This window comes from Microcaecilia unicolor, chromosome 8 (genome assembly GCF_901765095.1).
Source record: "Microcaecilia unicolor chromosome 8, aMicUni1.1, whole genome shotgun sequence".
NCBI lineage: Eukaryota > Metazoa > Chordata > Amphibia > Gymnophiona > Siphonopidae > Microcaecilia > Microcaecilia unicolor.
This window is the reverse complement of record NC_044038.1, coordinates 12,053,012-12,079,602: the sequence shown is the minus strand read 5'-3', so window position 1 is coordinate 12,079,602 and position 26,591 is coordinate 12,053,012. Positions and strand designations below refer to the sequence as shown.

The 26,591-nt window shown below is 44.7% G+C and overlaps 1 protein-coding gene across 1 annotated transcript in view; it reads left to right on the top strand.

Moving 5' to 3' along the window:
* Positions 1 to 12,980, top strand: part of FSCN1 (fascin actin-bundling protein 1) — a 49,138-nt gene extending 36,158 nt beyond the window's left edge. Inside the window, exons 2-5 of the mRNA XM_030211974.1 lie at positions 3,087 to 3,243; positions 4,118 to 4,239; positions 4,492 to 4,659; positions 11,671 to 12,980. Coding sequence (XP_030067834.1) covers positions 3,087 to 3,243; positions 4,118 to 4,239; positions 4,492 to 4,659; positions 11,671 to 11,873 — 650 coding nt within the window. The 3' untranslated portion in view covers positions 11,874 to 12,980. The remainder of the gene's footprint in view (positions 1 to 3,086; positions 3,244 to 4,117; positions 4,240 to 4,491; positions 4,660 to 11,670) is intronic.
* The last annotated feature ends 13,611 nt before the right edge of the window (positions 12,981 to 26,591 follow it).

Here is a 26,591-nt window from a genome sequence, read left to right as displayed (position 1 = left end):
AAAGTGGTCTACAATTCTTATAAAATACAAAAAAAAAAAACCTACAAAATTGGATAGGAAAGCACACTCATTAGACCATAAAACAAAACGCACCCACCCCCTCCTGTACTGGTGGTGGAAGAGACAGCTGGTCCGGTTGGGGGCTGTGCTGTTTCCCTTCCCTCCCCGCCCCCCCCCCCCCCCCCCCCCCCCAGCTTCTGGTGTGATTTTTGCTTGCGTTGTGAATGAATTCTCATCTCCAGGGATCTGCTGTACTCATTTGCCCTCTGGGTGGGGTGACTCAATCTGAGACGGATTTCTCTCGCATTTCATGGAAAGGATGATGCGTGACATTTTAAATCGATGTTTCTGGCCAGCCTAGTGTGGCAGCTGGGGAGCGGGGAGTTCCCACTGCATGCCGTGCACTTCAGCTGTAAGGTGACAAAGCACATGCTAAAATGAAGAAATCGTACAGACTATTTCTTCAGTCTCAAAAGCTAAAAAAAAAAAAAAAGTAATTGCTAGTCCCTTTGTCCCAAACTTCCTTACTTCCGTTTAATGCTACGTTTACTCTTTGATCATACTACAATAATTAAACCTACCTGTGCCTTCATTTACGGTCTTTGGTTTCTTGCACATCTGGACTGGTCTACTGACCTCTAGTTCCGTCGGTGTTTTATTTTGACTGAATTTTATTGGGATTTATTAACCACCTTTATGAATTTGTATTTCTGATGCAACATACCCCCCTGCCCCTCCCCCAAAAAAGGATCTAGAAAGGGAATGTGTGTGTGGTGCTCTTAATATATAAAGGATAGCCTACCCCTCCCTTTTCCGTTTATTTGAGGGAACTAGTTAACACATTTGAGGAGTGCAACCCTAACTCCAGGGGCATAGCCAGACACCCAATTTTGGGTGGGCCTGAGCCCAAAATGGGTGGGCATGACAACCCTGCCCCCTGCCGCCCCCAACATTTCTCCCTCCCCCCCCCCCCCCCCCCCCCAGACAATCTGAGGGGTCACTTAACTCTACTCCCCTGCCCTCCTGTTACCTTTAAATTATTTAGGGTCTTCACCAGCAGCGAACAGCAACTCATTTCTCTTTGCTTGCACCGGCTCTGAGCCTTCCCTCTAATGCAACTTCCTGGTCCCACAAACAGGAAGTTGCATCGAAGGGAAGGCTCGGGGCCGGTGTGTTGCTGCTTGCTGCCGGTGAGGAACTAAAGGATTTAAAGGTAAAAAGGGGAAGGGTCAAGGGAGTGGAGTTAAGTGATCCCCCACGATCTCCTAGAGGAAGAAATGCCAGGAATCTTCAGCTGGCAGGTCTTGGGGATCCCCGCCAACCGCATCACTGCTGTACTTCTGCTGGGTGGGCCTGAGTCCAAAGTGGGTGGGCCTTTGCCCACCCGGGCCCACCCATGGCTAAGCCACTGCCTAACTCTGTAGCTTCCATGGGCAGTGGATAAAGCCAAAAAGTCTTTTGAATTAAAATTGCTTCACCTCTTTTAATGTAGCAAACGTACCAAGGATTCGTAGGGTTGAGCAATTAGTAGGAGCTGCAAATTAGACGTGTCTGATCTTCCCATAGATGCTCCACACTTTATTCTTAAAGCCTCAGAGATCATTGAATTGTCTTATTTCAAATCTCTACAGTAGTAACGGTTTCCTTCCAACAGCCTTGGCCACTAGGGACTCGGACCATGCAAATGCATTAAATGAGTCTCTTGCTTTATGGGACCCCGTCACCTTCAGAGGCACAATTCTGCGTTTAGCATGAAACCTTTTTGGTTTGTTTCTGATCGTGAATGCATTTGTAATGTAGCTGCACGAGGGAGCAGACTTGAATGCCAGCTTTTGACTCGGTACATTCCTGAGGCTCCTTCGTGTTGTGGGATTGACGACTTGGCTATGCGGCTGGAAATTTAAGATTTCCAGATGTGGAGTTCCAGTTGTTCTGCAAAATCAAACATGCATTTCAACAGAGACTAGTGTGAACAGTTGCAGCTCAGTTCTCTTTCTGTCTTTCTCTCTCTCATATTTTTCCAACTGGTACTTTTTTTCTTTTTAAAACCTGGCATTGGAATTACAGGCACAACCTAAACAGAGAAGGCAAAAGTAGAGACTAATAGACGATTCACCACTGTATCCAGCATATTCTGTTTGGTGCTACGTGATCAGTGAGTTGACAACACATATACAAGTAGGACTCTTCGTTTTGCATTCATTACTTGGTGTATTTATTGACCCCTGATGCAGATGCTTTTTAGCGTCGAAACACGGCCTATGTCGGGTCGTTATCTCTGATATAATAAAGACTGTTGGACTCACGTCTCCAGTGGTGAATCGTCTATTAGTCTCTACTTTTGCCTTCTGTGATTCGTCATCGTAGAGAACTTTTCCTGTTCTATATTTTGGATTTTGACAACCTAAACAGAAGAATATCAATAGTTCTCATACACTTGGCAATGTAACTTCTCCCCTCAACCCCTGCCAAGAAATTTAGATTCCAGGTGTTTTTCTTGTATGTGCAGTTTGAGATGAATTATGTCTCCAGCTGTGTCCCCTACTCCATGCCATAGTCTGGCCTTGCATCTCCTTCTTTCCACCCAAAACAATCTAAATAGGCAAAGTGGACAAAATGGTAATACTTATGGCCTGATATCCACCACCACTCGCAACGCAGGTCAAGTCTGAGGTGTCAGGTTTTGTATGAGATACGTACAGGGTTCCTTTCCCACCCAGCTTCTGTGCTTGACCCTAGGCTCCTGCCTTTCTCACACATTTTTTTTTTCTTCCAAGGTTGTTTCTAAAATACCAAGTCAGAATCCCTAGCTGCTCTAGAAATGTCCTCCTACAGATCCTGTTATATGAAGGGTGGAGGCTCAGTTTATTACGCTGCAAAGCTGAAAACAGTAAAATGACTCCTTCAGTACAGTGTGCCCAGAAGTTGGCTGTTGCCAAGAGCCCAGGGCAAAAGGAGAATGGCAAAGGGAGCAGCTTAAATAAAACAGGTGATGTTTCCAGAAAATGAATGAACAGATGTGCTGCCCTCAAAAGAAAATAACCAAATCACGTTTTTGTTTTCTTTTCTATTCAATCCCCTTCCAGGGATGGACCTTTCGGCTAATCAGGATGAAGAGAGTGACCAAGAAACTTTTCAACTTGAGATCAATAAAGAAACAAAGAAATGTGCTTTCCGCACGTATACTGGGAAATACTGGACCTTAACATCTAATGGCGGTGTGCAGTCCACAGCCTCTACAAAGTAAGTCTGGGGTAATGTTCCTACATGGGTTAATTTTGTGCATCACATGACGAGGAACATGGCTGCTATGCCAGAGAATGTTGGTGATGGTCAGTGTGGGGTGTGGATGAGATATCAGTGTATTGGATGGGAAGTGAGAAACATGCAATCGGGGCCACTGGGGGGGGGGGCGAGATTCCCCAGGCCCTGGCCTCCAAGGAGGGGGGGAAAGCCCGGTGCAGGCAATTTTGTGCATCACATGACGAGGAACTTGGCTGCTATGCCAGAAAATGTTGGTGATGGTCAGTCTGGGATGTGGATGAGATAATCAGTGTATTGGATGGGAAGTGAGAAACATGCAATTGTCAGGGCCACTGGGGTGGGGGGGGGAGCCCAGTGCAGGCAAGGTTTCGAGAGACCCAGAAGCAGGCAGGAAGAACCCCGCCAGCCGAAGAGTCTTCAGCGCCGGAGTAGCGCCTTCATTCAGTGAAGTTCCTGGTCTGATTAGCTGTTTGATGCCTTACGTCCTGCACAGGGCTACATGCATGGTGCAGGACGTAAGGTGTCAAACAGCTGATCAGCGTCGGAATAGCGCCTTCGTTCAATGAAGTTCCTGGTGTGAAGAAGACTCTCTTCGGCTGGCGGGGTTCGGGGACCCTGCAATCAGTCACATAATCTATGACAAGGCAGAATTGGTGTGTAGAGCCTGAGCTCTACACACCATAGGTCAATTTTAACAGACAATGGAAAAGGTGTCGGCACTCAGTAACCCTTCAAAAAAAGCCCTGATGCAAACGTACCATTGTGCATCTGAGAGGCTTTATTGGTTGTCTTTCTCAACAAATCTGAAAAAGCAAAACTAAGCAAGTTACTTGGCGTGTTCTTAATGTTTCAGGAGTGCCAACTGCTACTTTGACATTGACTGGCGTGACAGACGGATCACACTCAAGGCAGCTAATGGCAAATACGTCACTGCAAAGAAGAATGGACATCTGGCGGCTTCTGTAGAAACCCCAGGTCAGTGGAGATATTGGGTTTGCTCAGGTGTCCTTGGAAGGTCAGGAAATGTATGAACTGAAATGAGGAAGAAGCGGCTAAAGTAGGAAGATGAGATCCTGAGCAAAAAACCGAGCCAAGGGAGGGGCCAGCAAGTGTTAGTTGTGTAAAATACTTGGCTCGAAACCCCAGCGTTCATGGAGATCAAGCATCCTAACTGTAGCACCTGTCATGTTCACGCTTCTACTTCCTGGTTTTTCTTTTCCTGTACAGCAGAGACTGAATACTTTGTGATGAAACTCATTAACCGTCCAATCATCGTCCTAAGAGGAGAACACGGCTTCATTGGCTGCCGGAAGGTGACTGGGACCCTTGACTCAAATCGCTCATCCTATGATGTCTTTCAGCTGGAGTTTAAAGATGGTGCTTACAATCTGAAAGGTAAATGTCCTCAATACAGATCTGCTCTTGGATTGTGAGGGAGGGAAGGGGGTCCTCATTCACCTTTCTCTGATGGATTTTTGTCTCCCGCAGACTCGGGGCTTGGTAGTTTCCAAGGTAAATAGTCATTCCACCAACAAGAAGTGAACAGATTACCTATATGTAATAATCTGAACTGCAACCCCCCCCCCCCCCTCCAGTTCAGCCTGACTGAAGAATGCTAGAGCAGATATTTCCTGAACTTTTGTGTGGCCTAAGCGTAACCATCAGTTTGTTCTAGTGGCTGCCAGGGCTGCTAAGAGACTGGGCAGGGCCCCCCTGAATTCAAATCATAGCACCTCGATCTCGCTCCGTGTGAAGGAAGGCGATCTGCAGACTGCCGCTGCTGTGCTTCTTTCACAAGGAGCGAGGTCGAGGTGAGGCGCTATGATTTGAATTCAGGGGGTCCAGGCCCGGGGGTGGGTGGAGGGGACTGCGGCGCCGGGCCTGGGGAATTTTGTCCCCCCTGCTCCCCCCCCCCCCCTCTCGGCATCCCTGGTGGCTGGTCTGTCCAGGTTTCCTAAAATACCCACAGTAAACCAACTTAACACATGGTGGCTGCATTTTTACAAACATTCAGACACTTGAAGCATTATGGGAATGCTCATTACAATACAGTTTGGCATAAATTCCGCAGTTAACCTTTCGGTTCTACGTGGATTACACTTGTTGAGAGGCTGAATAGTCACCAGGAACATGGTACAATGCTCAATCTAGCAAAACTACAGTTCTATAAATGGTATACGATCACACTTTAGGCTATTTTCTCTAGCATTTAGGACGTATTTCTTGACGAGATGTGCTTTAAGGTTGCCTCTGAACTGCGTATAATCGGCTGCAGTTAACGGAAGTCCTAAAAGCTACTTATCTAGTCTTGCTGCTTGAAATAAAAGATTATCAACAATTTTAGCTCTACTTTTGTTTTTCAGAAGTGGGGGGGGGGGGGGGGGGAAGCCTTAAAATTCCTAGTTGATTTGGTCGATATTTGAAAGAGAATAATGGGTAGGGAGGTATAGTGGTATAATACCAAAACTTGCAAACGTTTGACCTAAGAATTAAAAACAAAAAAAACCACTGACATACTGGTATCCAGTAAACTTTTTATGTAGTAAAGTGATAAACTATCACGTTTATTCAAGGAATAGATTAAATGTAAAGAAGTGTTTTTTATAGTTTGAAATCTTTTTTTGAATACATGTTTACAGCAACCTAGGTAAATATTACAATAGTCTAAAAGACTTAAGACAAGAGATTGTACTGACAGATGGAAGTTTTCCTAGTCAAAATATTTTTGAATGTGTTGAAGATTCGCATACTACTGCTACTACTTATTTCTATAGCCCTACTAGACGTACGCAACGCTGTACACTTGAACATGAAGAGACAGTCCCTGCTCGACTGAGCTTACAATCTAATTAGGACAGACAAACAGGACAAACAAGGGATAAAGACAGAGTAGCAAGATTCCGGAATTCCAAAGACTACTACTACTAATCATTTCTATAGTGCTACTAGATGTACGCAGCGCTGTACACTTGAACATGAAGAGAGAGTCCCTGCTCGACAGAGCTTGCAATCTAATCAGGACAAATAAGGGATAAGGACAAAGAGTAGCAAGATTCTAGAATCCCAAAGAGTAGCAAAGATTCCGGAATCCCGAAGACTACTACTACTACTTATCATTTCTATAGCGCTGCTAGACGTACGTAGCGCTGTACACTTGAACATGAAGAGACAGTCCCTGCTGGACAGAGCTTACAATCTAATTAGGACAGACAAACAAGAGATAAGGGAATATTAAAGTGAGGATGATTCTGAACAAGTGAATAAGGGTTAGGAGTTAAAAGCAGCATCAGAAAGGTGGGCTTTTAGCTTAGATTTGAAGACGGCCAGAGATGGAGCTTGACGTACCGGCTCAGGAAGTCTATTCCAGGCATATGGTGCAGCAAGATAAAAGGAACGGAGTCTGGAGTTAGCGGTGGAGGAGAAGGGTGCAGATAAGAGAGATTTACCCAGCAAAACAAAGGCCTTTTGAGTTAAGGTGTTAATCTGCATTGGTAATGCTAATCTAGAGTTGAGAAAAACTCACAAAATTGAGGACAAAAATAAATCTTGCTTTTTAATGAAGCAGTGAACTTCTTAATGTGTAATGAGGCAAAGATTGTTGTCTTTGGAACAGTAGAGCCTCCGAACCCCAAGAGTTCTTGGAGATTAAGGGGGTCTTTTACTTAGGCACACTAAAAACGCCAGCGCTCCTAAGTAAAAGGACCCCCTAAGTATTCCAACTGTAGCACCTGTCTTGTTCACTGTTCTTTGGAATAGTGCCACTAGGTATCTAGTTCCTGAATGCACGTTAAATTTGTTTCCTTTACAAAGGCCCCCCCCCCCCCCCAAGACTTATTCTTTTAATAGCTTCTTTAAGCCAAGGGTCATCTGCAAGGGCTGATGGATTCATGGTTTTTATACATTTAGCTTAATTTTAAAGCCACTTCCAGGGTAAATTGACTCTGAAAATTTCTCTCCCTCTGGCTAAAAGTACATGCCCTTTTCCACAATGTGCATACGTTTTACCTGAATTATATAAGACTTTGGTCTTTACGTCAAGGATATCTGGTCTACTGTATGCATGAGAGACTTGTATACTTATTACCTCCGCTGCAGTGTTCCCTCACTCATACATTCCAGGACTGTCGCTCACAAACTGTCACGTTTCCCTCCCCTGATGCACCTGGAACGTCAGGATTCCAATCCTAACCCATGAGGAAAAAATGCTAGGAAAGTAAACTTCAGAGTCGCCTTCCTGTCAGGTCCTGCAACCTTCCTCGGGGCAAGGGTCCCCATCTCTGCAACTCCTAATGCCAGTTTCTCGGGTACATGTGTGCAAAAGAACCTTGTATTAAGGACTGGTGGCACTGGACACTGTTTTCCCAACAATATCTTGCTTTGCCTGATGGGAGTTTCTCTTATTTTCTATTTATGGTATAGGGAGATTGGATGGGGGGGGGGGGGGTTACTATATGATAGTCCCTAATTGTGGGAATAAGGGGGTAAAAGTGGAGGTGTGGGGGCAATGGTGAGTAGAGGGTTGTGGGAATAAGGGGGTAGAAGTGGAGGGATGATGGGGTGGGGATTTAAGGACTGTTTGGTGGGGGTGAGGTTATGGTTGGTTTGTTTATTTTTCAATTAGAAGGTGGAGGCAGCAGTATGGTGGGTGTAGACTCGCCTAACAGAAAAATACATAACCCCACTTTCAAACAAAATCAAAATTATGAAGCTGAATCTTTAAATGACCTGATTTTAAACAAGTTTAAAAAAAATCAAGCTAATACCTGGTGCTCAAAAATTGTTGTTTTTTAAAAATTGTCGCTCAGACGAAAAAAGGTTTGCATATGCCAGGCCAGCCCTTAGAGGGAACATTGCTCCACTGTATACAAATTTCATGCATATTCATTCATTTAGGGATATTTATTGGGATTTATTAACTGCCTTTATGAAGAGATTCACCCAAGGTGGTGTACAGAAGGTACAGTTTAACATAAAACTTACAATTTCATTAACGGCTAACAAAATAACCAAGAATCAAGTAAATACAATAAACCAAGGTACACTTCAAAACAGCAAATTGAAACCTAATAGAACTACCGTGAAACAGTATCAAAAAAATATACACATTTAACAGCACTGGAATTCAAATACCAGATCTATAATACTAATGATACACCTAATTCGCATGCATTAGAACATTCAGCTAACATAGATATGATGCTAAAGATTTTCTACAATTCGGCTTACCCTATAGCTGAGGGACCAAGAGCAGATATATAGTAACATAGTAGATGACGGCAGAAAAAGACCTGCACGGCATCCAGTCTGCCCAACAAGATAAATTCATATGTGCTACTTTTGTGTATACATTACCTTGATTTGTATCTCATTTTCAGAGCACAGACCGTATGTCTGCCCAGCACTATCCTCGCCTCCCAACCACCAGTCCCGCCTCCCACCACCGGCTCTGCCACCTAATCTCCGCTAAGCTTCTGAGGATCCATTCCCTCGGAACAGGATTCCTTTATGTTTATCCCACGCATGTTTGAATTCAGTTACCGTTTTCCTCTCCACCACCTCTCGTGGGAGAGCATTCCAAGCATCCACCACTCTCTCTGTGAAAAAATACCACCGGCCCTGGGACAGACCGTATAAGTCTGCTCAGCACTATCTCCGCCTCCCAACCACCAGCCCCGCCTCCCACCGGCTCTGCCACCCAATCTCGGCTAAGCTCCTGAGGATCCATTCCTTCTGAACAGGATTCCTTTGTTTATCCCACGCATGTTTGAATTCCGTTACCGTTTTCATTTCCACCATCTCCCGCGGGAGGGCATTCCAAGCATCCACTACTCTCTCCGTGAAAAAATACTTCCTGAAGAAAAATGTCAGGAAGTATTTTTTCACGGAGAGAGTAGTGGATGGGAACAAAATGTGTGGTACAGAGTCAGTTGGGATAATTTGGTGGTTAGCTAAACTCAAGGCAAGTTCATTGTAAAGTTAAGCAAGATATAAGGAACAGATCCAAGTTAGTGTGTGGTGCAAGATGAGTGCTTGTCTGACATTGCTGTCTGGATGTCTCAACGCCACCTGAAATTAAATATGACCAAAACCGAGCTCTCATTTTCCCCCCCAAACCCACCTCCCCGCTCCCCCCGTTTTCTATTTCTGTTGATGGCTCTCTCATTCTCCCTGTCTCCTCAGTTTGAAACCTTGGGGTCATCTTTGACTCTTCTCTCTCCTTCTCTGCTCATATCCAGCAGATTGCCAAGACCTGTTGTTTCTTTCTTTACAACATCCGTAAAATCCGCCCCTTTCTTTCCGAGCACTCTACCAAAACCCTCATCCACACCCTTGTCACCTCTCATTTAGACTACTGCAATCTGCTTCTTGCTGGCCTCCCACTTAGTCACCTCTCCAGTCGGTTCAAAACTCTGCTGCCCGTCTCATCTTCCGCCAGGGTCGCTTTACTCATACTACCCCTCTCCTCAAGACCCTTCACTGGCTCCCTATCCGTTTTCGCATCCTGTTCAAACTTCTTCTACTAACCTATAAATGTACTCACTCTGCTGCTCCCCAGTATCTCTCCACACTCGTCCTTCCCTACACCCCTTCCCGTGCACTCCGCTCCATGGATAAATCCTTCTTATCTGTTCCCTTCTCCACTACTGCCAACTCCAGACTTCGCGCCTTCTGTCTCGCTGCACCCTACGCCTGGAATAAACTTCCTGAGCCCCTACGTCTTGCCCCATCCTTGGCCACCTTTAAATCTAGACTGAAAGCCCACCTCTTTAACATTGTTTTTGACTCGTAACCACTCGCCTCCACCTACCCTCCTCTCTTCCTTCCCGTTCACATTAATTGATTTGATTTGCTTACTTTATTTATTTTTTGTCTATTAGATTGTAAGCTCTTTGAGCAGGGACTCTTTTTGTGTATGGTGTACAGCGCTGCGTATGCCTTGTAGTGCTATAGAAATGCTAAATAGTAGTAGTAGTAGTCTCTTGTAACCAGAGCCAATATTGTGATGTCATAATGCCTCAGGCCACCAATAAGAGCCAACCTCATCAGTGATGTCACAATGGCTTGATTGTCCTATACTTGGCTCACTTTTATTACATAGCTCTTTGAGCAGGGACTGTCTTTCTTCTATGTTTGTGCAGCGCTGCGTACGCCTTGTAGCGCTATAGAAGTGATAAATAGTAGTAGTAGTTGTCTCTTGTAACCAGAGCTAATATTGTGATGTCATAATGCCTCAGGCCACCAATAAGAGCCAACCTCATCAGTGATGTCACAATGGCTTGATTGTCCTATACTTGGCTCACTTTTATTACATAGCTCTTTGAGCAGGGACTGTCTTTCTTCTATGTTTGTGCAGCGCTGCGTACGCCTTGTAGCGCTATAGAAGTGATAAATAGTAGTAGTAGTTGTCTCTTGTAACCAGAGCTAATATTGTGATGTCATAATGCCTCAGGCCACCAATAAGAGCCAACCTCATCAGTGATGTCACAATGGCTTGATTGTCCTATACTTGGCTCACTTTTATTACATAGCTCTTTGAGCAGGTACTGTCTTTCTTCTATGTTTGTGCAGCGCTGCGTACGCCTTGTAGCGCTATAGAAATGCTAAATAGTAGTAGTAGTAGATCCTGAAAACCTGACCATTTAGCGACCCTTAGACTGAGAGCTAAGACCCAAGTAGATAAGGATTGCTCAAGAGTGTGTTGTAGGCTGGATCTGAACGTGCATAGTTAATGCAAGAGTATTTTATAAGAGAAGCATAAAAAGCATGTGACATGGAGGTTACCTGTATGGCAAGTTTAAAAAGAGGGAACGTTTTTGTGGACTTTGCAGCAAAATGGCAGTCTACAAATTGCTTTTAAGCTAGACGCTGCTATCTTGTGGATGCTGCGAAAAGGACCGGTTTTGCCGCTCTCAGACTGAAGTGAGACGGCAGAACTACTTTCTGCAAGAGGGTGTCTCTAACCACTTTATTTCATGCCCGTTCTCATGCATTGCAGCCTTGGCAGCTGGGGAACATATGACTAATGTATAGGCAGAGCCGTAGCGAGGGGAGCTGACACCCGGGGCGGGTCGCCGCTGTGCGTGCATACCTCCCCCCCCCCCCCCCCGGAGCGCATACCTGCGGCGAGGGACGGATGGGAGGGCCGATCCGCCCCGACTGCACGTTGCTGGGGTGTGTCGGCTCCGCGCTGATTCACTGCTCTCTCTGTCCCGGAACAGGAAGTAACCTGTTCCGGGGCAGAGAGGGCAGTGCACCAGCGCGGAGCCGACACCCCCTAGCGACGTGCACCCGGGGTGGACCGCCCCCCCCCCCCCCCTTCCTACGCCACTGCATATAGGCACACCTCTGGATTCAGTGACTCTCTTTTCTAAAATGGTTTTTTGCTTTTTCTGTTGCCCTCTACAGATTCCACTGGGAAGTACTGGACGGTGGGGACTGAGAACTCGGTGACCAGCAGCAGCAGCACCCCTGTGGATTTCTTCTTTGAGTTCTGTGACTATAACAAGGTGGCAATCAAGGTCCATGACCGATATCTCAAAGGCGACCATGCTGGAGTCCTCAAGGCTTCAGCTGAGGTGGTTGATGCCTCTACCCTCTGGGAATATTAAATGCACTTTAGCAAACCTGTTTTCTCCGCCATTTTTTTTTTCTTTCCCCCCCCCCCTTTTTTTTTTCTTTGTAAAATGGGCCTGAAAACTGGTTGCACGCTCCTGCCATGGAATTTAAAAAAAAAAAAAAAAATGCTTTATTTTCGGCTTCCTGCAGCTCTTAACTGAATTAACAGATTGGGAGAAATATTTCATCTCGTAGGTATTATGTGAGTTTAATACTTTTAGATTTGTGAACCTCAGTGCCACTCGGGTATCCTGGTTGTGTTTAGTGCCAGGGTGGCACCTTGCTTTGACCTCCGCCCTCAATTTTTGTGCCTTTGCTCAACTGATGCCCATGTTGCCATATCTCACATTTGGTCATTGGTTTTGTGCCATTTTGTCTTTAGTGGAGTATAGTAGGTGTAGTCTTGTCTAGCAGCGCTAGTATCCGGACTACCCAATCTTTACGTTTAGATAAATATATCTGTCCTCTGGTAATCGAGTCATTATACACATGTTTAACTCTCTAATGGGCTAATTAACGAGGCAGCTAGGTAACAGGTCTGTTTTTATACATGTTAGCACAAAGTAACGGCTTCATCTGACGTACTGTCCCTGGGCTCGATGAATTCCTTGTGTTTATCTTCTATAGATGTCCAGCAAAGAGCAACCAGGAATGGGGAAAGGGGGGGGGGGGAGAGATGCAAGGGGCGCATTTGATGAATTATAAGAATAACAAAATAACCCGGGAAGAAATTTTTGCCAGGCTTGGTCAACCTGTTCACTGGAACCTTGCTTCACCTGGGAAATGGTCTCGAATGTAGTGGGTATCTGTGAAATTCAAAATGGTTGGGTTAAAAAAAATGCTCCCCCTCCAGGTAATTTTGAAGCAGAAGTGATGCTCATTTAGCCCCTCCTCCCTATAGGCTTGGTTTTTCTTCTGCTGCAGTGGTTTATGATGTATGAGTTCTTATAGGGAAGAAGGTCTTAGTAATGAAAGATGCATGTTCTCCCTGAGGCAAGAGTCCTTACTCATGGACACTGATGCACTACGTCTACCGGTACCCAGTGGTGTGCTGGAGCGGGCTCTCACAGGCTCGCGAGAGCTGTTTGTTAAGTTTTTAAGAATTTTGGGAGCCGGTTGTTAAAAGTAGGGCCCTCCATGGCTACTTTAACAACTGGCTCCCAAAATGTGGGTTTGGGCCCCCTGCTGAATTCTCTTTACTGGTGGGGATGCTGAGCCCTGCCAGCCAAGTAAAATAGACTACTGCTGCTCCCCACTCCTTGTTTCCAGCATGCTGCTCAGAGCAAGACGTTGGGAGTGGTGGCAGTCCATTTATTGGTTGCCAGCAAAGATATGCTTAGCATGCCCGCACCAAGAGAAGGAGGAGAGAGAGGCACGTTTTGCTCTCCACGCCCCCCCTCCCCCCCCCCCCCCCCCCCCCCGGTCACCACTGGCCCTTCCAACTGCAGAGCTGGCTATGTCCGTCCGGAGAAAGAGCCTGTTAAAAATTTACCAGCACATCCCTGCCTGTACCTGTTGCACGATAGGAACTTTGGTGTGTAGGGCTTAGACCCTGCAGAAGGCTGAGAGAATTCTGGGTTCTCCTTGTCTTTATAAAAACCAAAGGCTGCTCTGACTGAGCAGATAAATGAATAGACGAAAGGGAACAGAACAGATATCGGAATTAAAACTATAGCTTGACTGAAAGTCCGCTGATCTTCAGATGTAGGTTGAAGGTAGATCTTAATGAGCAAACTATTCTGGGAGCTACTGGAATTTAAACATTGCTGTACATTATTTTTTTTTTCCCCTTGGGGTGTAATTTTTTTTTTTGTTTGGGGGGGGGGGGGGTTGTAGTACTTACTGGATTACAGCTGCAGGTCCTGCTGGATTTTCTTCACACCACATGGTGGGAGTTCAAATCTAGTACTTCATTTCCACAGTTCAGTGACATTTTCGCAAGAAATGGCGTAAAATTCAGTTACTGGAAATGAAAAATAACCATAACGGTATTTTTTTTTTCTTAATTCTATTTATATGCTGCGTATGGCACTGTTACCTCTTGTCTCTGCTAGGTCTGCTTTAGAATGGAGGGAATGTAAATTTAATAATGGGCAATACTGCTGCATCCTACACAAGGATGGAAGGCCCTTAGTCCCCCACCACCACACACAGAAAAGCATCTCCTGCCACTCAACCACTGCCCTCCACTGAAAAATGTAGAGATCGAGTAGGGGAGGACAGTATTTTAAGTATCAATTCTTATCTCATAACCTACCACTCAAGTTTCAAACTTGTGCATGAATTACTCATTTTGGGTTTAAATGGACAGTGATTCTCAACCCAGTCTGTAAACGTACTTGGCTGGTCAGGTTTTCAGGATATGCATGAGAAATTTTGCATGCACTGCCTCATCGTGTGCAAATAGGTCCTACATATTCATTGTGTAGCCTGAACCTGGCTGTTTGCGTACTGAGGACTCCTCTACTGTCACGATAGAAGCTGGTATTGGTTTGAGGATTTAGTTCCAAAGAGATGGTTGGATTTTTTTTTTTAATATGATTTAATAAACTTAACAATACACCACAGAAAATGCAACAGAACAAAACACACAATAGGGTACAGAGTGCTGAGTTCTAACCCTAAAATTAGTCCTTATTGGATAGAAAAAGGTCTAAAGACTTCCATTTATGGATAGCTGATTTGTGTCCAGACAGGGAGAGTACTGCAGATTGCTCATATTTTTTATAAAGCAGAATCCAATTCCACCACACCACCCCATTCACATGGGAATTATCCTTCCAGTGCGAAATGACCAGTTTCAGCGCAACTGAAACCAAAAAGTCATACAATAACTTATCATTGTCCGTGTAGAGAAATGATATACAAACAGATTTCCGTATCACATATTTAGGTAAAAAAGATTCTTGGAAACCAAAAATCTTTTCCAATTTTTCCCAAACATCTGACCAAAATGTTACAAGAGGTGGACATTCCAACAGTAGGTGTGTGAGAGTTCCAGTTTTGTTTTTTACAGGACCAACACAAATCGCAACTAGAGGACCCAGACAGTTTACTCTTTCTAGGTGTCCAGAGGGCCCTGTGATACATGAAGAAGAGGGATTGAGTTATTGCAGCCGACAATGATGCCCGGGGGCCGCTCGACCAAAGACGCGACCACTGGACATCCGACAATGTATCATTCAAATCCAATTCCCACACATGAAGGCATTTTATGTTAAAAATGAGGTGGGGGGGGATAATGTTGGGGAAGAGGGGTAAGTAAATTGGAACAGTTGGCTCTCTCCAGCTGTTCTTTTCCATCCCAACCAGATGTGTTGAACTGGGTAGACAGTTACCGTGGTTTTTCTAGTGACACACAATCTTTCAATTATTTTCCTCAAAATCTCACAATTCAAAGTAAATACCTGCTTCTCCACTTCTCCAAATCCTTCCTCTTTAGCAACCTCTTCTTAAGGGGCGTTCAGTGAGGTAAGAGCATATTCCCAGGGCTCATTGTACTCGTGTGTGTGGAAGGGCTCATCAGAAAAGGGGGTTTCTGTCCCAGGGCTTGTGGTCTTAGCAGACTTCAGGGTTCTCATCCTGATCAGAGACTCCCCACCCCCCCTCCCAAAAAAAATCTATAGATGTACCCAGTCAAACGCCTTTTTTTTTTTTTTTTTTTAACCTTTTCATATATATCAAAGTTCAGAAGGAGAAGAAAATACAGAAATTTAGAAAATTCAGCACTTTTTCAGTTAAACTCAAAATATGTCTGGAATGCTACTACATCAGCTACACTCAACTCTACTGGAAACTAGGTGCTTGTGAGGGAACAGTTAATTCATAACTTTGATTATTTTAAAATTGGAAAGAGAATTTCAAAGCTTAACCCAAGATACAATTGTACCATGGATTAAATATGGGCAAACTGATTCAACCGATCTGGAGTCTTACCTTTTATGTTGTAAACTAATTCTACAACCAAAGATTGGGCATCAAACAGAACACATACCAGCATTATCAAACCAGTACCTCATATAATGGTAGACTCCTCACTAATACACAAAATCCAGACTATTTAATAAATCTAGGAAGAAATAGATTTCAATAGCTAAATGGTATAGACTAACTATATACTGAGAATCACTAGCTATGTTGGTGGAAACCACAGCTTATATTAAAGTCAAAACTCTTCTAATGAGGGGGGGGTAAACCCTACACCCCCTAATAATTCTGTTTGTATAAATTTGAAGGCATATCTAGTACACCATTTTCATCAAACAATAAAAATGTGTTGACCCTGAGTGGCTTTCATGGGCTCAGGCTTGCCTCGGTCTGAGCCGGAACTTGCCACTGGCTTTTTGAGAATGTCTTGTAGGTTGTGGAATGGCTTGGAATCATTTCACTTTTGTATTTTCTTAGTATTTTTTTTTCTTCATTTTTGTATGTGCCATTTGTATAACTTAAAATAGCATTGAATGGAGAAAAATAAAGTTTGCATTCAGCGAATGGAGTTCTCCTGTCTTTGCTTTTCAGTTAACTCTATTCCTGTACAGTGGGTCTGTCTGATGCTCAGCTAACTTCTAAATTGCTGAATTTTTAAATTCGAGCCAATGGCCATTCTTATATGAATATTCATTATGGATAGGTTGGGAAAGACTGCTTTACACTTCAGGCAGTGGCTCTGCAAAGATAAGCTCAGTCTCAAATTCATTTCTAGAACGGAAGGAGTCCAAATAAGGGAATGGGACTTGATATACTGCCTTTCTGTGATTTTTTTTTTTTTTTTTTTTGCAACTACATTCAAAGCAGTTTACATAGTATATACAGGTACTTATTTGTACCTGGGGCAATGGAGTGTTAAGTGACTTGTCCAGAGTCACAAGGAGCTGCAGTGGGATTCAAACCCAGTTCCCAGGGATCAAAGTCCACTGCACTAACCACTCCACCTTAGAAGAATGACCCTGAGCTGTTAATCTTGTGGATATATACTTAAACTGAGAAAACTGAACTTAAGTGGTATCCCAACATAAAGCCTTTGCCGCCTTCTGGCTTTTCTTCGGCGCCCTGGCAAGGACACTGGAGCATTCAGGCTACATGATTAACTGTCCTATATGTGAAGTAAACCTCTGCTTGCCTCTTGGCCAACCCAATTGTTCATAATGACCTTGGCTTTTGTATTAACACCTATGGGATCAGTCACTGTGAAACTGGTCTGCCCTCACTTGCATGGAGGCAGGCTGTTTTGTGAATGTTGAGCATTTTAGTGCCTGCATCTTTAAAATGGATAAGACTACAAATTCCTATAATCTGTAGTTCCCTGTAATAGGCTGTTCCAGAGCACACGTCCCAGATCCCTGTGCCTTATGGGACTTTCTGATCTGAATTGTTGATTTTTCTTTTCTGTTGCATGAGCCCTACAAGCCTTTGTAACTCCCAAGTTTTCCACCAATGTATAGGTATATACAGCATCACTACTTGGTGTGTTGCTGAACTTCTCCCAGCTTCTCTCTTGCAGGGAGAGAGAGCTGGTTGAGAACAGACTCCCAGTTTGCAAGGCAAAGCATATGTCTAGCGTATTTGAACTGTAAGTTATTTTTCCTTGTTTGATTACTACATTAAAAAAAGATTTTGGTTTTAAGAATTCTGAGTCTTATCATAGTAATGTTTTATAGTCTAGTTTAGACCATATGCTAATCGCCCTGTTGAGCGAACAGAACAAACTGTTCTGCATTGAAGTAAGGGCCCGGGGTTGGTTGTATGGCTCCAGAAAAAGGACAGATGAGCTAGTCCGGGCTTTACTTCCATTGAAAGCAAATGGAAGTAAAACCCTGATTGCCTCAACCTCTCCTCTATAGGACCAACCCTATTCAAATGATACCATTTTCATTGCTGAAAAAGGGAAGTGGATTGCAATAGACCTGATTGGAGGAGTGGCCTAGTGGTTAGGGTGGTGGACTTTGGTCCTGGGGAACTGAGTTCATTTCCCACTTCAGGCAGCTCCTTGTGACTCTGGGCAAGTCACTTAACCCTCCATTGCCCCATGGAAGCAGCATTGAGCCTGCCATGAGTGGGAAAGCGCAGGGTACAAATGTAACAAATATAAAATAGATACTATTGGAGATTCTACATGGAATGTTGCTATTCCATGTAGAAGGCTGTGCAGGCCACATTGGTGATCTGCAAGAGCCGACTTCTACATGGAATGTTGCTAGTGGAATAGCAACATTCCATGTAGAATCTCAAATAGTAGCAACAGTGGAGGAGTGGCCTAGTGGTTAGGGTGGCGGACTTTGGTCCTGAGAAACTGAGTTCAATTCCCACTTCAGGCACAGGCAGCTCCTTGTGACTCTGGGCAAGTCACTTAACCCTCCATTGCCCCATGTAAGCCGCATTGAGCCTGCCATGAGTGGGAAAGCGTGGGGTACAAATGTAAAAAAAAAAAAAAATCATATATATTTAATACAAATTTAAAAACTGAGTGCAGAGGCAAAAAATCAATACAAAAGTCAGAAGGACTACAGCGATCATGGATGTGCTCCAACATAAACAATGGCTGTCAATGCTGTTTAACTGTTCTCATTTAATTAAAAATCAGTGTAAACAGCTGCTGTTTTCTTAACATAATCTTGTTCCATGCTGGTGTCCAGTGGTATCTATTTCCCATAAGGTGCAAAAAAAAAAAAAAAAAAGTGCAGGCTACCCCCCCCCCCTTTTTTTTTTTATTTTCTTCAAAGCTGGGGTAGCCAATAAAACAAATTCCACAATGGAAAGCAGCAAGTTAAGATGTTAAAAGATAGTACCTGAGATTTGTTCAACCCTATGACTAGATATTTGAAGCTAGCGCCTGGAATTCTTGTACCCTATACAACCCTGGTCCCCCTCCAGGCAGTTCTGGATGCTGGCTTAGCTCTGCCTCTGTGCAGATGGAAAATGTGATCCCAGTAGAGGAGCTGGTTCCGTGTGCAAGATGTCTTTAGCTTGAATCCCTCATGAAAGAAAAAGAACAGAGGGTGGAGGAGGTGGCAGGTTTGAGAAGTATTTGTGAAAATTAGAAATACATTGATGAAATGGTTCTTGGTGCATAAAAGATTCTGGCAGTGGGGAAGAAGCTGTTCTGAAAGAAGACAACTGGCCTCTGATCAAGAAACCCTGTATGATAAAGACCATGACTCCACCTGCCCTCGAACTGATATCCAGCCCTGGAAGATGTGAGAGCATCCCAGAGAGGAGGCATCGGAATTCAAAATCCCCACTTGTTGGATCAGCGACACTCAACTGACAAAACGTAGTGGTGGCTGGTGATTGTCTTCTTGAGGGCTTTAGAGGCATCCAGCTGCAGTCCACACATAATGTCTCAGGAGGTGTGCTGTCTGCCAGGTACCAAAATTCAAGATGTTAGAGCTTGCCGAGACTCATCGCCTGGAATAAACTTCCTGAGCCCCTACGTCTTGCCCCATCCTTGGCCACCTTTAAATCTAGACTGAAAGCCCACCTTTTAACATTGCTTTTGACTTGTAACCACTTGTAACCACTCGCCTCCACCTACCCTCCTCTCCTCCTTCCTGTACACATTAATTGATTTGATTTGCTTACTTTATTTTTTGTCTATTAGATTGTAAGCTCTTTGAGTAGGGACTGTCTTTCTTCTATGTGTAGTGCTGCATACGCCTTGTATATAGAAATGCTAAATAGTAGTAGTAGTCATCAATTCTAAATATTGGGTGTGTGGAAGGGCCCATCCGAAATAATGAGTCTGGCTATGCCTCTGATCTACTAATGTCTAAAGTAAGGGAAATAACGTTTTAGATCTTGAGGCTGTGATTGAAGAAGCTGATTCTGATTTAGTGATCAGAGAGAGGCATGGTTCACATGACTGGGATATAATTATACTGGGCTGAACTTTGTTCAGGAAAGACGGGGTAGAAAGAAAGGGAGGGGGAGGTTGCATTTTATATGTCAGGAATAATATCAGTGCCACACAATTGCAGGGACCTTCAGCGTAAGGTTACCTGTGGGTTAATCTGGAAAGAAGGAATGGCCAATGTATTTATGGAATGGACTCCCTTATGCAGTGAAAAACAATACATGACCACCGAAACGTCAGGAAATCATTGAAAACCCACCTCTTTAAAAAAAAAAAAAAAAAAAAAAAATGTATCCCACTGATCCAACATGAATCCCCACACCCAGCAACACAACATAATCAAAATGATCATACTGGACAATTTACTATCCTCTTCCCCCTTGACCCCCATGACGCCTGATACACTTCTACCTCATGTGACCACAACATAATCTTGTATTTGTTATCAACCGTAATGGCAAACGCCTTTACGATACTTTGCAAGCCACATTGAGCCTGCAAATAGGTGGGAAAATGTGGGATATAAATATAACAAATAAATAAAATTTACAGCGGGGTAATATATAGCCCTCGTTCAGACAGAAGAAATGGACAGATTTAAGATGTTGAAAATATAGCAGTGAAAGGGGAAGTACACCTAATAGGTGACTTTAATATGCCAGCTGTTGATTGGGCTATCCCTATTGCAGGGCCTTTTTAGAAGCAGGGAGCTCCTGGTTTCTCTACAGGGAGAACTATTCCAGTAGTTGGTAATGGAACCTACATGGGATGGGGCTTTACTAATGGGGAGAGTTTTTGATGCACGTGATCTGGCATCCAGTGATCACCAGATATGGTTTAATATTAAGACAGATGTGGAGAGGGTTCATTCAAAAATGAAGGGGCGAGACTTCAAAAAACCTAACTTTTTTTCAGATAGTAACATAGTAACATACATAGTAACATAGCAGATGACGGCAGAGAAAGACCTGCACGGTCCATCCAGTCTGCCCAACAAGATAACTCATATTTGCTGCTTTTTGTGTATACCCTACTTTGATTTGTACCTGTGCTCTTCAGGGCACAGACCGCACAAGTCTGCCCAGCACCATCCCCGCCTCCCAACCACCAGCCCCGCCTCCCACCACCGGCTCTGGCACAGACCGTATAAGTCTGCCCAGCACTATCCCCGCCTCCCAACCACCAGCCTCGCCTCCCACCACCAGCTCTGGCACAGACCGTGTAAGTCTGCCCAGCACTATCCCTGCCTCCCAACCACCAGCCCTGCCTCCCACCACCGGCTCTGGCACAGACCGTATAAGTCTGCCCAGCACTATCCTCACCTCTCAACCACTAGCCCTGCCTCCCAACCACTTCAAGGAATTGTCTGGATGGGACCATGTGGCAGAAGTTATTATTATTATTTATTGCATTTGTACCCCACATTTTCCCACCTATTTGCAGGCTCAATGTGGCTTACAGAGTGTTGTTATGACAAAGTCATGACAGGATATTGGATACAATCAATAGTATGCAGAAGATGGAAGTTGGAAAGCAGTGGGCAAAATTAAAAGGAAGTATTGTAATGGCAACAAACCTTTTTTTAAGGAAAGTAAATAAAAGTAAGAGGAAAAGGGGGCTGCTTTGATTCTCGAAAGCAGTAGCAGCTGAAAAGGTTAAAGAGAGAGGTTAGGCTTTATGAACTACAAGAGATCGCAGAAAGAGGATGACAGGTGACAATATCTGGAAAAGCTAAGTGCAGCCGCTAAAGTAGTCAGGAAAATCAAAGTTGCAAATGGAAAAAAAAATAACCAATATAATAAAATGGGGGGGGGGGGGGGGTGGGAAGATGAGAGGTCAAGACTTTTTGGATATGTTAGTAATGGGAGAAGTTGCTTTTGTAAGCTTTCACTTTTACCAACAGAACTTTAAACAGGAATATTAAGCAACAAGGCAGCTTTAACAGTTGTAAAACTTTATCCCAGGGCACTAAGCTGCTGAAAAATCGGGTCTTTCAGAGTCCACTTGGCTCTTGACCCTCTAAGCCCATCCAACCAAGCAGGACAACCTGGGGCTGCAGCTTATCTGCTCCCTGGTCAGACAAGCATCCTGCTGGGCTTTTCCCCAGCTGCCAGACTTTCCAGGATTAGACCTCACTATCTGTTCCTCCCCAAAGATGTGGTGGTTCTCACCCATTTCTGGCCCAAACAGGTCTCTCACTGTTCTGTGTGGGGTGGGGGGTGGGAGGGTACATTCTCTCTCCTTCCCAAACCCTTTGTGTCAGAACCTCTCTTGTTTAGCAGAGATTACTCTGTGACACCAACCTCTGCTGTTTTATGCTGGGTAGGATACCCCCCCCCCCCCTCACTCTACGGGCCCTGGTAGGGGTTTAGGCAACCAAAGACCTCATGCACAAAATGGCAGTCAGTTTTATTTCACTTCACCCCTTCCCCCCATTACATTTCCCCAGTCAATCATTACAGTGGATGATGGTGGGGGGCGAAACTGGGTCATGATAGGATTGGAGGGTGGGGGGGGGGAGGAAGACTGGTCTGGGAGAGGAGCTGCTGGCTGTATTTTTGCCAGTAGCCTGCAGGGGTCTTTTACAGGCCTGATTTACTAAGTTTTGGGTCTTCTGGCATGGGAAAATAGGCCCGAATTGAGCAGACGTAGACCTCCTGGGTGGGGGGGGGGGGGGGGGGGGAGGTCTCAGCTGCTGGTTTCTAAGTTTTTGGGCTGGCTTTGAAATCAAAAAAGTTGTCACAATAACTTATCAAGATCTGTTTGACTATTCCTTTTAATCAAGCCTGTGGCATCTGGTGACGTAATTTTTAATACAAAATAGAGGCCGCAGAACAGTTGAGACATTGGACATTTCATTTCTATGTAGTCTCTTCTTTAGGCATTCTCTGAGACTCTTGCTGACATAATCCTGTCATGTGCTAATGCAGACACACTTGTTCTCTCACATACAGTCATTGTCTGTCTCTCCGACCCATGTCTCTTATGCTCGGGTCTGGGTATATGTAATATAGGCAACTGCCTCGGGTGCTGGAATGTTGCTACTGTTGCCATGTGGCACCCTGACCTGAAAAGGGGTCGGCCTTAGTAACTCCATCTGTACAAGAAATTTCAGCATAGATTCTATGAGCCCCTCCCCCCCCCCCCCCATGTGCTTATAAGTCATACAGCACCCGGCCCTTTGCATGGATTTTCACCTAGGAGAGGAAAAGTGCCCTTGGGCCTGTCAGCATGCAGCGGGGCCATTTCAGTCTCTGAAGTTTCATGCTGGACAGTTTTTTTTTTTGTTGCAGCTCCACAATGACAGTGGTGGATTCTAGGACAGGGGAATATTGAACCAGGGGGAAGGGGAAATGGAAATGGGACTTGATATACCACCTTTCTGAGGTATTTGCAACTACACTCAAAGCGGTTTACATATATTCAGGTACTTATTTGTACCAGGGGCAATGGAGGGTTAAGTGACTTGCCCAGAGTCCCAAGGAGCTGTAGTGGGAATTGAACTCAGTTCCCCAGGATCAGAGTCTGCTGCACTAACCACTAGGCTACTCCTCCACTCCAATAAAAGATGGAGAGATACCCCTGAAGAGCCGCCTCTTGCCAAAATCCAGCCTTGCTCACTCTTGCACTGTTTCCATCTGTCTCCCACATCTCTCTCTCTCTCTGGCTGGTTTACACTGCCGCTGTTTGCCTTTAGGGCATGCCTTAGCATATGTGATGTTTTCATGTGCTCATTGTGCTGTTCTTTTACTTCAGCATTTCATATACTTTGATCACGTGCTCTTTGACCTGATCCTGCTGTAAACACCAAAACCAATTTCCTACTGGTTCCCACTCCTATGCAGTGGTGTAGACAAAACTGATTTTTTTTTTTTGGGGAGGGCCCACAGTTTAACATGGTGAGACCCTAGCTAAGGAGTGGGCAACCACCATCCTTGAGGGCCTCAACCCAGTCAGCTTTTCAAGATTTTCACAATGACTGTGCACCATCTATTTGCATACAATGGGAACAGTGCATGCAAATTAAGCTCATGCATATTCCTTGGAAATCAACACCTAACATAGTAACATAGTAGATGACGGCAGAAAAAGACCTGCATGGTCCATCCAGTCTGCCCAACAAGATAAACTCATATGTGTATACCTTACCTTGATTTGTACCTGCCTTTTTCAGGGCACAGACCGTACGAGTCTGCCCAGCAGTATTTCCCGCCTCCCAACCACCAGTCCCGCCTCCCATCACCGGCTGTGGCACAGACCGTATAAGTCTGTCCTCCACTATCCTCGCCTCCCAACCACCAACCTCTCTTCCCCCACCTGCTCCGCCACCCAATTTCGGCTAAATTGGGTGGCAGAGCACTGTTCACTGCTCCCTCTGTCCTTCAACTTCTTGTTCTCTTTTTTTCACAATTCACTCAAGCTTGTGGCTTGTTTAATCAGATTTCTCTGATTAGCCTAGAACAACATTTAACCATCCCATAACCTCGCTTTTTGGGTGTAGGAAATTGACTTGGATTCACTCCTATATATCTTCCTTCTATAATAAACTCATCTCATAGAAAAGGGGATGATAGTTATCCAGAACCGATTGTAATAAGAGATCATTTCTTTAGACTAGGAAGAACCAAGGCTTGCTTTCAAGCCCGTAGGCCAGCACCTTCTAATTTACCCTTTGTAAGAAACAATTGAATGGCTTTTTGAAGATGACTAATATTTTTCAGCCCTGCCAATTTGGCTTTAGACTCATTCAGAGTACAGTGGCTATTATAGATGTCATGAGCGCAGTTTCTTGCCCAGCTGGAGTCGGGTCAGGTGCTACTGCTAGAGTCACTTGACTTTTCTTTGGCATTCAACTTGGTGAACCATGAGCTGCTTTTTGTCCAGTTTCTCAGGGTTAGGTGCAGGTGCTTCTCTCTTTGTTGGTTTGGTTCAGTTTTGAGACACCTACTTTCCCAGTTTCTCTCAATTCTGTCTCCTTTCCCCCTTGTCTTCCCTTCTCCTTTTAATCTGGTTCTGATTCTTACAGCTATTCTTATACAAAGTTTTGGTGTCAGTATTTTCTACTACGCAGATGGTATCGAACTCCTCACTTACACCAACCAACCAACCTCTATCTTCAGCTATATCTGTACTTAACTCAGTCGTGCATTGGCCAACTTTAAACTGACTCAAATTAAACATAGCTAAATCTGTAGTCATGTAGATCACTGGCCACTAATCAAAACCAACACTTGAACCATTGTTTCTTGGGATTCTCATTGCTCAATCGGTGATGGTCAATAGGCACAGATCTGAGTTATTGTAAAATCTTCTTTCTTAGCTTTGAGGCAGATCACCTCCATTAAGAAGTGCTTTGATCCCTTTATCCTATATAATAATTCTCACCTCCAACATTCTGTCTTGCTGCCTGGGACCGTGACTCCTTCCAAGTTGGTCTGCTAGGCTCCTTGGATCAGGCTGACATCACCGTAGCTATTATGATGTCAACTTCAGAACCCGGGGGAAAAAAAAAACATGCCTCACAGCTGATCCATGTCCAGAGGAGGGTCGCTGGACATGGGTGGCTGGAGAGGGGGCAGGAGTGAGAGGAGGGTCGCTGGACATGGGTGGCAGGAGGGGGGCAGGGGAGAGAGGAGGGTCGCTGGACATGGGTGGCATGGGAGAGAGGAGGGTCGCTGGACATGGGTGGCAGGAGGGGGGGCAGGGGAGAGAGGAGGTTCGCTGGACATGGGTGGCTGGAGAGGGGGCAGGAGTGAGAGGAGGATTGCTGGACATGGGTGGCAGGAGGGGGGCAGGGGAGAGAGGAGGTTCGCTGGACATGGGTGGCAGGAGGGGGGGCAGGGGAGAAAGGAAGGTTGCTGGACATGGGTGGCTGCAGGGGAGCTGAAGAAAACCTTGCTAGCGCCCGTTTCATTTGTGTCAGAAACGGGCCTTTTTTACTAGTTATATATATTTCACTACGTGCTGGGGTAATCTCATGGACAGACTATTGTAACAAGATTTATAATACTTCTGCTAACAAGAGACTCCAAACTTCAAAACACCACCATTAAACTTCAATGCTGAACTAAAAAATGATTGTTGCATTTTCTGGTTTTTGCCAAACCTTGGCTTCCCATTTTCCGACAGAGTAAAATTTTAAATCCTCATCATCGTTCACAAGGCCTTTTTTTATTCTTTTCCCTCACCTAGTGAATGATAGGGGGGCATGCTTTGTCCCTGTGTTATTCTCTACGTTGAAGGCTGTTAATGGACAGTTAATTATGTTCAAGTGATGTAGATGATAGTGGTTTCATTTTTTGGAAAAACACGCAAAAGGGCTGGCCACAACTGGCAAAATTTGTGTGGTGGATCCTGTGCAGAACATTGGGGGAGGAGCTGGGGTGAAGGTAGAGAATGACAGTCCCAAAAAGTCTGTTTCTGCTCCTTTTCCCCCCTATTCCCCTGCTCTGATCTCCTGTTACAGGGCGGATAGTGATGGGATGGACCTTTAGCACATATGGGAAAGCTCTATTCCTCCTTTTTTAGCTGCTCCTATGCCATTGATGAGCTCTGACTGTCTATCCTCTGCAATTGTGTGGCGGGGGGGGGGGGGGGGGGGGAGACACCAGACCAGGCCCCTGAGACCTCTGATGGCTACCTACCTATGTAAGTGTGGAGTACTTACTCTAGCCAGCTTTTGTTTTGCTATAGTCCATATTGATCATCTAAGTTTTGCATTAAAAATTCTAATTGATTTGTGAGATGGAAGAAAAAGCCAGCAGACCATCCCAACCTACTCGCTCAGCCCTTCCGCAACAGGTCTGCAGCTTTGTTCCTCTGCACTTAACTCTGATGCTGAAACGCTGGCTACTACCTAAAG